The 16,248-nt window shown below is 37.3% G+C and overlaps 2 protein-coding genes across 2 annotated transcripts; one reads left to right on the forward strand and one right to left on the reverse strand.

Moving 5' to 3' along the window:
* The first annotated feature begins 2,453 nt into the window (after positions 1 to 2,453).
* On the forward strand, positions 2,454 to 4,662 carry LOC124735555. Its single transcript, XM_047248567.1, has 3 exons — positions 2,454 to 2,563; positions 2,801 to 2,939; positions 4,065 to 4,662. Exons 1-3 carry the CDS (start codon positions 2,546 to 2,548, stop codon positions 4,586 to 4,588), a joined length of 681 nt encoding a protein of 226 aa, XP_047104523.1. The 5' UTR covers positions 2,454 to 2,545; the 3' UTR covers positions 4,589 to 4,662.
* Positions 4,663 to 6,546: 1,884 nt separating this feature from the next.
* On the reverse strand, positions 6,547 to 8,728 carry LOC124735556 (protein ANTAGONIST OF LIKE HETEROCHROMATIN PROTEIN 1-like). The gene is made up of 2 exons (XM_047248568.1): positions 8,252 to 8,728; positions 6,547 to 7,748 (listed from the first exon to the last, which is right to left on the reverse strand). Exons 1-2 carry the CDS (start codon positions 8,629 to 8,631, stop codon positions 6,875 to 6,877), a joined length of 1,254 nt encoding a protein of 417 aa, XP_047104524.1. The 5' UTR covers positions 8,632 to 8,728; the 3' UTR covers positions 6,547 to 6,874.
* Positions 8,729 to 16,248: the final 7,520 nt, after the last annotated feature.

Consider the following 16,248-nt stretch of genomic DNA (forward strand, 5'->3'; position numbering starts at 1 on the left):
ATTGTTATTACAATTAATGCAACAAATGGGACAAAAGCTTGAAAAGTTAGACACAGTGGAACAACACCAGAGACAAACACAGTAACAGTTACACACAGTGGAACAAAATCTCAAAAAGTTAGACACAGTGGAACAAAATCTCAAAAAGTTAGACACAGTGGAACAAAATCTTAAAAAGTTAGACTCATTGGAACAAACTCTTGAACAAACACGTGAAGACTTAACTACTGAGTTACATAACATTGAATCGAAATGTCAAAAAGTCTGTAATGACGTAAAAACACAAATTTGTGAGCATTTTCAACCTATTTTTTCGCGGCATGAAAATGCATTACAGAATCACGAAGCAGCCATAAAAGAACTGCAAACCACTGTTCATGAAAATCATGAGACCTTGTGGGCTAAAATTGACTCAGTTGCATCTACCGATTCGGTTACGCAACTTGCAAAAACTCAGGAAAACTTAAAGGACACAGTAGATTCGATTTCAACACAAATGGACACTCTGAAACTTGGTTCAGAAAAACACACTGAGGAAATGTGTTCACTATCGGAGAAAGTAGCCGAACTTTCGGATCAGGTCACTAACTTATCTACAAAGGTAGATGATGATCTGAATGACACAAGACCTGTAGCCTTCACTGACACAGAAGAGTATGAACAAATTAGAAAATTCAAACAGAATCAAAATCAAATCAATACACAGTACAAAAGAGAAATCCGGGAAGTACAAGATCAGCTGACACAGGTAATACAAGAATTACGTATTTCAGAGGATACTCGCGCCCCAATGCGGGAAGAGGGACACAGAAATACGGAACAGCCACAATATAATAACACAGGGCATTTCGGAAGTTATGAAAGAAATTGGCAATGTGCACCGAATTTTGAGATGGAACGGCCGACACGACCTAACAATGACCGATATGCGACTCGCCGACATGATGACTTTGACTATAAGCTATTCATTACTACACGTAAATTCAAAACATTTAAGAATTCTGGCAACGACATTCATCCACAAGCATGGCTCCATCAATTCTCGCATTGCTTTCCTCCCAACTGGTCGTTAGAACACAGATTAGAATTTATGTGTGGCTACTTGGAGAATGAACCAGCTGTAAGAATGCGATCGGTAATTCACGATTGCCACAGTGAAGGAGAGTTTTACCATGCCTTCCTCTCAGCATATTGGTCTCAAGCCACACAAGACCGGGTAAAACATAGCATCATAATGATGAAACGTTTCGAACAATCTGAATTTTCCAGTCTTATGAAATATTTTGAAGACATGTTGCATAAGAATCAGTATCTTTCAAACCCATACAGCCCCTCAGAACTCATCCGCATTTGCTTAATCAAACTGCCTGAACATTTACGACATATTATTTTGGCAGGACGTTGCAAAGACGACATTGAAGCATTTCAGGGACTCTTACAAGAATTAGAAATTGACACTGACAATCGCGGAATGCGGAAACAGGAACACAACAATTACAGGTCACATCCGTCACAATTCCTCGATAATAACTGGACGCGACAAGGCTATTCTCACAACACAAATCGTGACCAAAACAGACACCACCCGTATGACAACCGTTGGCAGAGTAGTAATAATTACAGGGAAAGATCACCTCTCCGCGGTAATGACTATCACAGAGACAATCAGAGAAACAGACAATATGGGAACCAAAACAATTATTATTACGGGAGACAGAATAACTTGAGACGCAACGGTCCAGCGCGCAGTTACGATTCAGGGAGAAATTCTCCACCACTTAACCGACAAGAAAGAAACTACAGGAACTACCGACATGACGACAGACGATATGATCGTAACGACAGACCTGAATTGCATCAGAACTGGCGGGATTCAAACAGAGCAGGGCCTTCCCGTCAGAGTGAATTTGTAGAAGTTAGGTCTCCAAATCCCAATAACGGCGCTCGCCAACAAAGAGACAGACAATGACTCGCACAGCAGGCAGCCGCGTGCGCCCGCTGGCTCCGAGAAAAATAACATAAGACGCTAGCCTTGAGAAAAATTTTAGCATTCTTTACCGACGTATACCGCATGACAATCGCATTCGAGTTCAAACTCTGAGTACTATGAAGAGTAAAGGTTTACACCACATTTCACATGTAAAACCGTTTATTGAAAGATAATCTGCTTTTTAACTTTGTCTTTGCCATATAACTTTTCACTTTACATTGCTAGTATGCTTTGTCAGACTTAGAATCTGTTAACATGCAACAATGTTTGAAGTTAAATATCCAGTCAAGAACCAAGAGAACTTATTGAAACAGAAATGACGAATGCATTGTTATAGTGAACAGACGTCACAGTGTTATTGTGTGTGTACATTCTTGCTTGTTAGTTGCACGATTATGGAACGACTATAAAGGTCGATTCACACTTAACGGAACGTCACCGTCACGTCCGTCACGTCAAAACATTCCTCCCTGTGTTTCTAATGGCTGTGTTCACACTCGACGTCAGCGTCCCGGAACGTCTCCGTCACGTCAACGTCACGCATTCTTTCGAAGAATGTTTCCCGTCATGACGGTGAGTTGACGTGATGTAAATCTCTGGTTTTCGGACTGCCTCCATGTTTTTATTCGGCCCCTGTTTAAGTGTTTATACATTTTGGAAGGAGTGAGGTTAGGTTAGATTTGGTTCGAAAACTTTGCTTGTACCTAACATGTAAGAATAAATTTTTTATAGTTCCGAGTTTCTCTTTGTTATTTATTCTAATTACAAGTAAGTTGCGGTGTTTTCTATTGTATTTATTATTTTGTTTAGATAATGGAGTTCGACGAGTATTTGATTGAATTAGTTCGTTCTCATTCAGAACTATATAATATGACTGATAGGAGATATAGTGATTCCGTTTGGAAAGAAACACTGTGGAAGGAAATTGGAGAAGAAGTGGGGCGTCCAGGTAAATGAAACGCAATTTAATTTTACTTTCTACTAAGGATTGTTAAGTGGTACGTAGTTAGTATGTGCGAAAGTTTTCGCTACAACGATGAATATTTGAGTGGAGTACCGTGTGCAGCGTTCCACGGTAAAAACATTATATACTGTACAAGGTGTTTTTTAAAACTTACGAACTCCAGCAACGTAAATACACTGGTGTTGACCGAATTTATGTTGTACTGACGTGCACCTAGCATTTCAGGATCTTTAAATTATGTACTGCACGTGGATGCTGTATACACGAAACTGAGAATAGTTCCAGTCAGTTTTATTGGGCTGTATATTTCCAGTATTTATCTGAGGGAGTAGCACAAAGTAATTTAGCAGACACTTTTGTGCTGTGCAGTGTATAAAGCCTCAAAGTAAAATATATCGTATCTAATGTAACACTGTTGCTATAATTTCGAAATATTGCACTAATTTAATATTTATGTAAATAACACACCATATAGAAAATCTGGCAATGCACTTGGGCCACTCGTATTCTTTAAATTACATGAGTGTTATTGCTCTCTACGTTTGATGAGAAATGAAACAACAATTCTTTTATGTAAAACATACACATTGTGACTGGGTAATTACCAAAACACCTTTTAATGGGATGACAGAATATACAATCACTTACTACATTGATTCATGTGAAAAGGAAATAAATGGACAGTCATTCTTGTACCTAGTACGTAAAGAATCTCTTAACTTATTCTCATATATATTTGGAGCTAGAAAAAGATCACAGGATACAAATATGTTTGTTAGCAGTTTTGTAAATTACTAGATAAGGCTTACAAAGTTTCTTCAGCTTTGTGTAGGCTGTAATTGAACATTTTGTAGAGTGTGTTTACTCATGAAATTTTTTTATAGAAACCTGGATGATTTCCAAGAAATTGTGTCTATTGCCTATGCGCTGATTAACAGCATAGCAAATGAAAAGTACCTCATATTATTGGGAAGCTGTTGTAAAAATAAATGAAAGCAAACCGTGTTTGTGTCCCTGTTAAAAGTTTGGGAAGTCCCTAATTATTTTTTGAAAAAGCGTTAGACTACTCGATGCACTCTATTAACAGCTGTATATGTTGTCTTATTTCAGGCCCTGAATGCAAGCGACGATGGGTGTCACTGAGAGACCAATTTAGAAAATGTGTTGTTAAAAAAACAAAGAGCGGACAAGCTGCCATACCCAAGAAGCCATGGAAGTATGAGGAGATTATGGCTTTCCTGCGCCCATACATGCTGGAGCGGGAAACAGTTTCTAACATAACTGTTGATATTTGTTCAGAGGATGAATCAAACAGTGAGGTGTCATCACCTATTCCGGACATTGAAAATAACAGTGATTTGAGGTCAGAGACAAGCAGGCCTGTCATGCAAAAGCGTAGTCAAAGTGGCAATAAGAGGAGAACTACAGACTCTGCATCTGCTTCTCTGATGAATTATATTTTAGCGACACAGCCAAAGGAAGATCACATTGACAGTTTTCTTTCAGGGATATGTGCCAGTATAAAAAGATTGTCCCCATTGCGGCAAATACAAGCTAAAGACGAAATTTACAGAATAGTGTCTGATCTAGAAAGGGATCAAGTGTGTGAAAATATTAATAGTGATAAATCGTGAACAGTGCTGTTTGTTACAGTTTGGAAGCACTTCTATGTGTAAGTTGATTAAATAAAAAGTCTCTTCACAGTGTAGTTCTGTATTAACAACCAAATAATGTAAACAATCACCTGTTACACCAAAAGTTTTTTTTTTTTTTTTTTTTTTTTTTTTTGTGTGTGTTTGTGACTTATTTATGCTGATGACTATAATTTTAGAGAACCAAGCAGCCAAGTCAGAGGCGACTTAACATGAAATTAATAAGAAATTTTCTTTCAGGGTTTTGGTTAGGCTAGGCTTTCTTATTTTTTGATGGTGTGTGTGTGGGGGAGGGGGGGGGAGGAAGGAGGTGAGAGATGAATATATACTTATTAATCATGTTAAGCCCTTACAGTGACAACCAATATTTTACTATGATATGAATTACTGTTCTGAATGAGAGCTACTGTTACATATGAAGGAACAGAAGCGTATCTGGTTATACTATTTAGATTTAAAATTTCAATAGTGTTGTAGGCAGCCAAAATCTGGTGTATCCTATTAGACATGTTTCCTATGGAGAACAGCATCATAGTAAATGAATGGATAGCTCACTGATAATTTATATGAAACTTTTTCGGTAATACCTGTATCAGGAATAAGAACATGATTTTTTTTTTTCTTCATCTAAGTGAAACAAGAATCCAGGTAAGCTCTTTATTAACATCTTTTTCCCCAAAACCTCAAAAGTCTTCATTTATGAGTTATAAATCATAAGGTTATCTGCTTTTCATTTTGCCAACTAGGATGCATTTTGCAGACTCAGAGTATATTACACCAACTCTTTCCCATCTTGGATTAGTTCAGCTATTATGAATTAGTGGCAGAAGAAATTACAAATCATACCCAACTGGTGATTAGAGAGATTAGATTAGTACTTGTTCCATAGATCATGAATATGACACTTCGTAATGATGTGGAACGTGTCAGGTTAATAAAAGGTGTCTATACAAGATATTACATGACACTTAAATTATTTTTTTGTGGGGGTGGGGAAATTACTCACTTACTATATCCAAAAATTCATCTGGTGAGTAGGAGTTGCCATTCAGACATTCTTTTAATTTCCTTTTAAATGCTATATGGTTATCTGTCAGACTTTTGATGCTATTAGGTAAGTGACCAAAGACTTGTGGCAGCATAATTTACCCCTTTCTGAGCCATTCAAATGAGATGTGAAGGATTACATATGGCTTTTGCTTTGCCTTAGTTTTAGACTTTCAGTGCCTAATAACTGTGGATGTAATTAAAATGTGAAATAGTAAGCTGTACCTTATTTATCACAGTATTAAAAACATGTATTAGCACACACTTCTGCAGTAAATACACCTACTTACACCAAAATAAATGTTAATTCTTTTCAAAAACTGGCATTATTCATCCACTGGAGTATATAGAGATGCCACTGAAATAATCATAGTCTGTAATGGATAACCATGAAACTAGTGCTTTTCCAATATTGCATATGTAAATATTGTGCTGTACCAAGTTTGTTAAAAAACATGTTTTATGATATGAAAACAATACTGCTGCATCTACTGATGTTTTGGCAGTAACTAGCCCTCCAACAGCTGGAATCTTTAGAACTCCATGGCTCGAAAATTTATGATCATGATCTCTACCCATTACATCTCCTTTCAGCCTTCAAAACAATATCAAGTACTGCTTTTCAGCCCTTATGAAAGAAATTACAAATCTGCACCCAAATACATTGCTATTCATGTCAAGGGGATTAGTTTTATGTGGCCACTTGTGCAGATTGAGAACATTCACAAAACTTGGAATTTTTCCCTTGTAATATTTATTCCTAATGCAAAAACTGCAACCTGTTGCCCTATGTAATGTTCACAACATAACACTAGATATTATTTACATCAGCGCATTTATTTGAACAAATCTGTTAAATAAGTGTTCCATTTATTTATAAATAAAACAACAGCTTTACAGGACTATTTCATAAATTTCTTTATTGTTGAGCTATATCAGTCCCAAGCCACTATAGTACTAAATGGTTGAATACATTTATGGAAAAGTGACATCAGCTTCAGACACCCCTTTCCTCCAAACTTTATCTTTAAATACTCACAGCTGAGCACTTCAAGTGATCTGGTACTAGGAAAATGTTTCAGAATAATTTAGACACACTGTAGACATAGCCAATCACTCAGTGTCAGATATAGTGGAATTACAGGCATTTTTTTTTTTTTTTAAAAAAAGAGGAATTGTTTGAGAATATCTTTTGAATACATAAGAAAATATACATTTTAATTACGCCCATGGGAGTCTACCAATAGGGGAATTGAAAAAATCTTTATAGTGTTCCCTTACAACAAAAGCAGATGATGTAGCTGAACCACCTTGTCCAGTTAGCTCCTGCAACACAAGGGTCCCATTTGCTGCTTCAGTTTGTGCATAAACATTTTCTTTGATATAGTTGTGAAGAATACATGTTGCCATCACTATCTTGTCCACATTCTCTGGCATTGAATTAATTCTCCTAAAAAAAATTCTAAATTTCTGGGCTAATTGCCCAAACGCATTTTCTGAGACTCGGCGAGCTCTGGATAGCCTGGCGTTAAAAGCACTCATGGCAATATCACCACTTGCTTGACTTTTTGGATATGGCCTTAATAAATAAGTTTTTAGTGGGAAGGCTTCATCACCAACAATCACATGTGGCACTACAACATCAGTACCAGGAAGTCTCTTATCTCCTGGCACTTGCAATTTGCCAAGTTCCAAGGCTTTCCCCAACTTTGAATGGGCAAATATGCCCCCATCACTATTTTTACCATAAGACCCAATGTCTACGTTTATAAACTTATAGTTGGCATCAACTAGTGCAAGAAGAACTATGGAAAATGTTTGCTTATAGTTATAAAACTGGGATCCACTGTTTGGAGGAGCCACAATCTGAATGTGTTTCCCATCAATTGCACCGATACAATTGGGAAAGTTCCATAGATCCAAAAACTGTTCAGCTATTTGTTGCCAGTCTTCTTCTGTTGGAGTTGGCATTACTTCAGGTAACATTGAATCAATTATTGCCTGGCATACTTCCTTAACAATGTTATGGACAGTTGAGTGCCCAAGTCGGTAACTGAACGATAATGTGAGAAGGGAATCACCTGTCGCCAAGTACCTGAAAAACATTAAATTAGTCATGAATAAAGAGCCATATAGAAAATTTATCTAGCATAACTTACAATGCAGTAAGAAATGCTGAGTGTTTAAAGTCACACACAAATATTACACATTCACAAACATTAATAGTGCACAGAGCAAATAACTGTTACAATAAGTGGCTAAAGTGTGTTATTGGAACACCCTTCTCCCCCTCCACCATCACGAAATCTAGGTTGCAGTGCTAGATATTACGAAAAAGATATTAATATACACTGGAAAACAATACTATGTTATTTATTTCATATTCTTAACAGTTAACACCGACGGAAAACAATAAACATATTGTTGAATGTGCTTCACACGGCTTTTCAAATACAGTAACACAGAGAAAAATCGGGGATTAAAGCCAGTGCAACTTGCAGAAGTTTACGCTTCAGTCATAATATAATTTTACGACAAACAGAAGATAAAACAAGAATCGACAAAGTTAAGAAACATAAATGTTTAAACTGAGCATACCTTAAGCACACCATCAGCTTCTGTCGTGGTGATATTGGACACCTAAATCTTGAATTTTTCTTCATAATCCTCGTCTGTATCTTGCTTAAAAGGTAAAAAAATTGTTGTTTAGACATTCTAAAATATTTGAAGAAGGACGATTCCTCCTCTTCCAGCTCCTTGTAAAGGGTATGAAACTCTCCTTCGCATTCTCGGCCTTTTAACATATTCCTGACCCACACTCTTTTTGGTCGCCGTTCTTCTTCCTCTTCATCAAGGGCAATTGCAATCATTGCAAGTTGCTTCAGACTGAATTTTGGCATTTTATGAAGATCCGAAACTATGCCGATAATAAACCAATAGACTACAAAAGCGCCTCTGGCGAGTGTATTATGAACCATCACACGACGTTGTGTCGACGTTGACGTGCCGTCTAGTGTGAATGCTCAGAAATTTCTCTGACCGTCGACGGTCCAAAACGTGACGATGACGTTCCGTTAAGTGTGAATCCTCCTTAAGGCTTACATACTTAGAACATTTACCAGTACTGCTAATGAGATTTTAATGCAACATTTTGGTTTACTTGAAAATACATTCTGGGTTTAATGTACTTTCTGTGAGATACCAGACGACACAGTGGTTAGTTTAAGTGACAACTACTCGGTTTTATCACAACGCTTCTAATGAGTGACAATTTACAATGTTGCTTTTGTAGTGTTTCTGTTTTATTTCTACACAGTTTTTCTGTTTTATTCTGCAAAGTAAAACATGTTTTAGTAGTAACTTTTGTGGTATAGCTACAATGAGATTGCCTTTTCCGTAGCACAACAATACGTTACAGCTCAGTACTTTCTTCATCATGGCAATAAGCGTAATAACTAAGATATCTATACATAAAGCATTTCACTTTTGTATATCATGAGGTAAGTACATTGACTTCTGCATAACTTAGCTTTCGGAGGACGATAACTACGACACTTCCACACAGATTATGTTGCAACAAGACGCACATTTAGCGCTACAGTACACGTATTTGAGTGATTAATTTTGTACTTAAAACATTTATTTTTAAAGATATTTGAAGTACAATAATACAAAGGTTTTCTGTGATACATTTCATTTCATTGCTGTAATCTGTAACACCTGAGGGTATAATTACATTAATCCTCAGGGGGGTACACGCTTACTTTATGTACCATGTGTGTGGCAACCACAAGGAACCCTAGCTAATATGATATTTGCTTATACAACTTTACACATCGGTACCATATTTCCCTAACACACAAATTACCCAGCTATCTGATCTTTTAACTGAGAGATAAACATTTTTTTACTACATCAGTGATACATGTTTACGCAATACACAGTTGGGTAACTTCACACTTATGAAACTGTATTTTGTCTGTACTTTGTAAACTGTTCATATTTTTTCGGAATCATTGTGATATTATGAGAGCTTTGAATGATGTATTTGGTATGAGATCATGATTTTTAAAGTACGTTTGAGGTAGATGACACTATTGAAATGAGCAGAGAATTTTTTTTAGGTTTTGAAATTATTACAGAAAGCTACGACGTTTTTGAGATTTGACTGAGGTGTTATGATGTTATTATTACGACGACGATGTGTACTATGCTGTTGAGATATGTTTATGATCAATAAGATGATGCTACCGTATATGAGGAATAAGAAGTATGTTGGAAACCAAGAATCGTACTTTAAGAGTTATGAAATGTGCGTAAATGCGTGACTGTATCACAATGCTGACGAATATTTTATTTGGACACTTATATTTATAGGATTTTCTTTCTACAGATTTGCAACGCTAATTCTTGACCTGTGAAATATTTTTATATGAGACTGCCACTGTAGTGGAAACTGTTGTCGTAAATATTTCCGTAAGAAAATTAAGTGACCACCTGCACGTAATGCGTCGTGGGCACCCAGCTGTGTCAGACGCCTGGAGAAAAAGCCATTAGCGTGTGCCTTTCAGAGCACAGAAAAAAAAAGGAAGGCCATTATCCTGGCCATTGTCATTCCTTTAGAGAAAGCATCGCAAATCCGACACGCTGATTACTTGGAAACATATCGTACTTTCTGATATTTACTGAAATGCCTAATGAAATGACAAGAAATAGTTTGTCTACACACCTGACTATGACTACTGTCTTTCTAGATGAGAGATTTTTTTACTACTTATGAAATGCCACATGACTATTGAACGATGTTCTTATGCTTTGCTTTGTACATAGTTGCTTATTTCATTTGATATCTAGTTTCTAGCTGCACTGCAGCATTGGTTAAAATAAAATTTTATAGATGTACTAATATAAATATTTTCTGTCTACAGATCGAGTAAATAATAATTTTTTTAAAAAAATGAGGTAGCACAAAATGACATTTACCTTCACAGGAACTGCATTCATAATTTTCTTTTCAAGTAATTGGTAACTTTTGGTAGAATATCTTCTTGTGGTGCACCACTTTAATTACTTAGACATTAAGATGTGATTATACATTTCCCTTATCTGCATTGTTATCTTTAGTGTACTATTTTTTCTGCTTGAGCTATGTCATGTTTAGATATAAGCTGCTGTTTGCCAGGCATAGTGCTACTGAACTTTAATTTGTGTTACTCTGCTAAGCCAGATTTATTTTTTTGTTGCTGCACATTGGCTCATATTAGTTGTAATGTTGCATTGCTTGGTAATTTAGATTTACTGTAGCTTGCTTTGCAATTTTCCAATTTTTTGGTCATTGCTGTTTGTGTTACTTATTTTGTGCTGCTGCATTGCCTCGTCCCTTAGTTTAGCATCTGAGCTCAGTAGATTTAAGTTAGCTTAAGAGGGGGTAGCCTCTAAGAGAATGAGTTGCGATGAATTGGAAGAAATGCATTGAGAAAACAGGTTTAGGTAGGATTTTCTTGGAAATAAATGTTGAGGTAAGAAATGTGTGAACATATAAATACAGAAAGCATGCTTAGATAGAATTTTTTTGGTGGAAACAAAGGATGAAATAAGAGGAAAGATATATGAAGTTTTGGGTTGGACTGCAGTATCAAATGTTACACTGAAAACGAACCCTGTCCTTTCCTATTGGTGTTATCCCACTATGTGTTTGTGTACCCTTGTGTATTTGTTTTCTTCCTGTCTCTGTGTAGTTTCATAGAATTTTTTTTCTTTTAATATTAAGCTACATTCACTATGATGAGGAATACTGTTATCCTCGAATATAATTGGCATTAATAATATGTTATTTACTTTGTAAAGATGTTTAGACATTATTTATTCTGTTTTGTGTTAATGCTCATGTGAGAAGTTGGTGTTTCGAAAGTTATTCTGATCTTTTGTGTATGTACTCATGTCATAATTCCTGGAACACTGACGTATATGTTATTTCGATTCTTTTGTAAAGCCTGTACTACAAATGTTATCTGTATTATTATGTTCTTTAATGATGTATTTTGTACCTTTGTTATTGTATTTTTATGTTACCAAATTGTAATTGTTACCAGTTCTTCAAATTAAGTAACATTTCACTGCACACGTTTCTGTTGGTCATGTACATGGACAATATGTGAGAAGTAGGGACTGATAGTGTTTGCACGTGTGTTAATAATTCGGCAAGGGACTGGATAACAGCATTGCTGGTTCTAAGGACAATTCCAAACACCTTGTGAGTGCACAAGTGGTGGTTTATGGACTTGCTATATTCTCTGCAAGACTCTTTGATGGTGATTGTGCACCTGCACAGTCGCAACAGATGGCTGCTGGCCATTTCTACAAGGACTACAGTGGGTCTACACCTTTGCTGATTCACCAGTACCATTATTTCTACAAGGCCTGCAGTGGGTCTGCACCTCTGGTGGCCCACCAATACCGTAATCTCTACCAGGACTACAGTGGGTCTGTTCTGTGATGACCTACCTACCAATATTCTTCAAAACGTCGAATGACTCTGCTGTGGGTTTGCTATGTTGTGGCCCATTACCTGTCTGCATGTCAAGAGTCAGCACTGTCTTTCCGTTGGAAGGACAACACTACTTCTTCAAGACTGCATGGAAATCCACTACTTCTATGTGCATTTTCTTTAACTGCTCAGACTTTGAGAAAAACTCTGCATTTTTACTGTGATGAACAATGTGGACTGTCTTTATGGACTGTGAGAAATTTTTAGCTTTTGACCAACATTGTATCAATAAGTGTGTGCATTTGATTTCTTTGTTATTGTAATAATGAAAAATTTTTTTCAAATCTGTATTGGCCACTGCCCAATCCAATTTGTAAAAATTTTTTGTGGGGAGCATGGGGGCTATGTAAGTAGGCTGTTTAGGTTTTTTTTATTGGTAACGCCACCTCTGTATGAAAATCACTGGCTGTGCTGTGGGCAGTCTGTGTCTGCTTTGCATTGTTGTAATACTCGCCATTGTAGTGTTAGGCAGCTGGCTGTGAACAGCGCGTAGCGTTGCGCAGTTGGAGGTGAGCCGCCAGCAGTGGTGGATGTGGGGAGAGAGATGGCGGAGTTTTGAAATTTGTCATGAACTGCTATATTTATATATGATGATATCAAGGTAAATACATTGTTTGTTCTCTATTAATATCTTTGATTTGCTAACTATCCCTATCAGTAGTTAGTGCCTTCCATAGTTTGAATCTTTTATTTTGCTGGCAGTATCGGCGCTCGCTGTATTGCAGTAGCTTGAGCAGCGAAGATTTTTGTGAGGTAAGTGATTTGTGAAAGGTATAGTTTAATGTTAGTCAGGGCCATTCTTTTGTAGGGAATTTTAAAAGTCAGATTGCGTTGCGCTAACAAAATATTGTGTGTCAGTTTAAGCACAGTCATGTAAGAATTGTTCAAAGGGGACGTTACACTTACATGCCTATTGCATCAAATTAGAAGCTTCTATTTTTTTGCTTGTAGTGCCACCGCATTCCTCAGCAAGCGACATAAGTTTCCAGACCATAAATGGGAACGTTTCCGAGAGAAAAGCGACCAATGTGACGATCTGGCATTACGTCATTATGAAAGCAAATGACGAAAACGTCAGGTTTTCTTAGGTTTTTACTACATATTAACATGTTTTGCGTTTTCTCGTGTAATGTGGCTGCCAGACCTTGGTTGATGCAAAATCTTAAGGTCCTCCGTCAACTCGAAGGCACCAAAACCGGCCAGTAATTGCATATCGATAACTAAAACTTCTACTTGTACTACTTCTAACTTGCCGATTGCATCACCTTAGAAGCTTATATTTTGTTGTTTCTAGTGCCACCGCATTCCCCAGCTAGCGACATAAGCTTCCAGACAATAAATGTTAACGTTTCCGAGAGAAAAGCGGCCAATGTGACGATTTGGCATTCCGTTATTACGCAAGCAAATGACGAAAACGGGAGGTATTCTTAGGTTTTTACTACATATTAACACATTTCGCATTTTATCGTGTAATGTTGCTGCCAGACCTGGGTTAATGCAAAATCTTAAGGTTCTCGGTCAACTGCAAGGCACCAAAACCGGCCAATAATTGAATTTTCGGTATCTAAAACTTGTACTTGCACTACGTCTTACTTGCTGATTGTATCAACTTAGAAGCTTCTATTTTTTTGCTTGTAGTGCCACCGCATTCCTCAGCACGGGTACTAAGTTTAAAGACGATAAATGTAAATGTTTCCAAGAGAAAGGCGACCAATGTGACGATCTGGCATTACGTTATTACGAAAGCAAATGACGATAACGGGAGGTTTTCTTGGGTTTTTACTACATATTAACATGTTTCGCATTTTCTCTTGTAATGTGGCTGCCAGACCTTGGTTGACGCAAAATCTTAAGGTCCTCGGTCAACTGCAAGGCACAAAAACCGGCTAATAATTGAATTCTCGATCATTAAAACGTGATTTGTACTACTTCTTACATGCCAACTGCATCAACTTAGATGCTTCTATTTTGTTGCTAGTAGTGCCATAACTTCGCAGACTATAAATGTAAATGTTTCCGAGAGAAAAGCGAACAATGTGACGATCTGGCATTATGTCAATACGAAAGCAAATGACGAAACCTGAGGTTTTCTTAGATTTTTATTACATATTAATACGTTTCGCATTTTCTTGTGTAATGTGGCTGAGAAGACCTCGGTTCATGCAAAATCTTAAGGTCCTCTGTCAACTGCAAGGCACCAAAACCAGCCAATAATTGAATTTTCGATAACTAACACTTGAGTAGTAGGGCAACCTTCGCGTCACCTCACTCTCCATTGTTGCCAAATTTATTCAAGATGGCGGCGATGTCATCCAAGATGGCGGCAATTCAGACTTGACAACATTGCATGACGTTATTCAAGATGGCGGCTTTTGGCGGGAAAATAGGCCAATTGTCCTATTTCCAATAACCTAACCTCAAGAAAAAGTGGCGTTAATTTTGAATTTTGGCGCGAAAATTCCCCAATTGTGCTACGTCCACTAACCTAAGCCTCCAGAAAAAAATGGCGGGAAGATTGAACTCCAACAGGATAATGCATGCAAAGACCGTACTTGTCTTTTTATTGTTATTATCATTCATTATTATTTATTATTATTTATTATCATTTATTATTATTTATTATCATTATTATTTATTATTATTGACCAGCCTCCAGTAGAAAATTTCCTCCAAATTCAAATTCCAACACGATAATGGCTGCAAAACCTTACTTTTGTTTATTATTATTCATTATTATTTATTAACATTCATTATCATTTATTATCATTCATTATCATTTATTATCATTCATTATCATTTATTGTAATTTATTATCATTTGTTATTATAGGCCTACCTCCACTAGAAAATTGCGCCAAATTCAAATTCCAACTCGATATTCTCTCGAAAACTGTACTTCTATTTATTATTATCATTTATTATTTATTCAAGATGTCCGATATTCTCGGTGAGAAAGCCATTTTTCTTACATCCATAACAAAAATCTATCACAAGTTCAAATCCCAACACCATTATTGATCACATGTACGAGCTTTATCCGTCACTTATCTTTTTTCAAAAAGATAACTCATAGCAAAGCCTACAGACATGCGAACCGCTAGTAAAAAATGCAAATCATTTACCTCCAAATAGCCAAACAACTGCTAATTTTCGGAAATAATTTCAGTGCATAGGCTGATGGAAGGAGGAACGAGTGTACTTTATTTATTTGCGACATATCTTTTTGAAACTTTTACTTCTGATAGGTTTCGATATGTAACGCTCACATAAGGCAGTTTCTGAACTCCAGTAGTGCACTACACTTGGCAACACAACCACACCCATCAAGATATTCATTCCAATCCAGACCTGTAACTCCTCTACAGATAAATTTGTCCAGTTATTTGCCTACTCACTCACATTCTGACCAGGTTGCCGTTATTGCGCAAAAACAGCTCAGACTGCGCTGTGCTGCTCGGGAAAGTAAGAAAGGGCTGCACTATTTATTTGGAGCCCCTTTTATTTAGTCGTGGAGTATATCTCTCACAAAACACTCGCACTGATCCCACTGTTTTCGTCTGACACAGGCCACAAACACGTAAACAGCTCCTAATTTCACCACACAATAGCAAACTGCTCTTAAATAGTGCAGTACACAATATCAGCACATGAGCTCTGTACTCTTAAACTCTCCAAATAAAGCACCACACAGTGCACAGACATGCTCGCAAAATATTCCAACAGACGCGCCCAAACACCACCAGCTGCCAAACCGACCAAAAAGTCTCTGCTCGGCCTCCTCCAAACATTACCTCAACAAAGTCGCATTTGCACCTGTCACCCGAGAAATTGATATCCCCTAAGCGCCTTAGATTATGCTCCCAGAGGGACAGGTCCAGACCGCGCGCATGCGGTCGGCGGAGGAGAGCATTCCAGAGCCTTAGTATTGGAACAAGGCCAGTACCTTTCCATTGCCGGTACCATTCCAAAGTGCCGTTAGCCATGATGGCGGCCATGACGTCAGAGACACCCCCCCCCCCCCCGCCTACATATACGCACTAGGCATAGCC

This window comes from Schistocerca piceifrons, unplaced genomic scaffold (genome assembly GCF_021461385.2).
Source record: "Schistocerca piceifrons isolate TAMUIC-IGC-003096 unplaced genomic scaffold, iqSchPice1.1 HiC_scaffold_1683, whole genome shotgun sequence".
In the NCBI taxonomy this organism is placed as follows: domain Eukaryota; kingdom Metazoa; phylum Arthropoda; class Insecta; order Orthoptera; family Acrididae; genus Schistocerca; species Schistocerca piceifrons.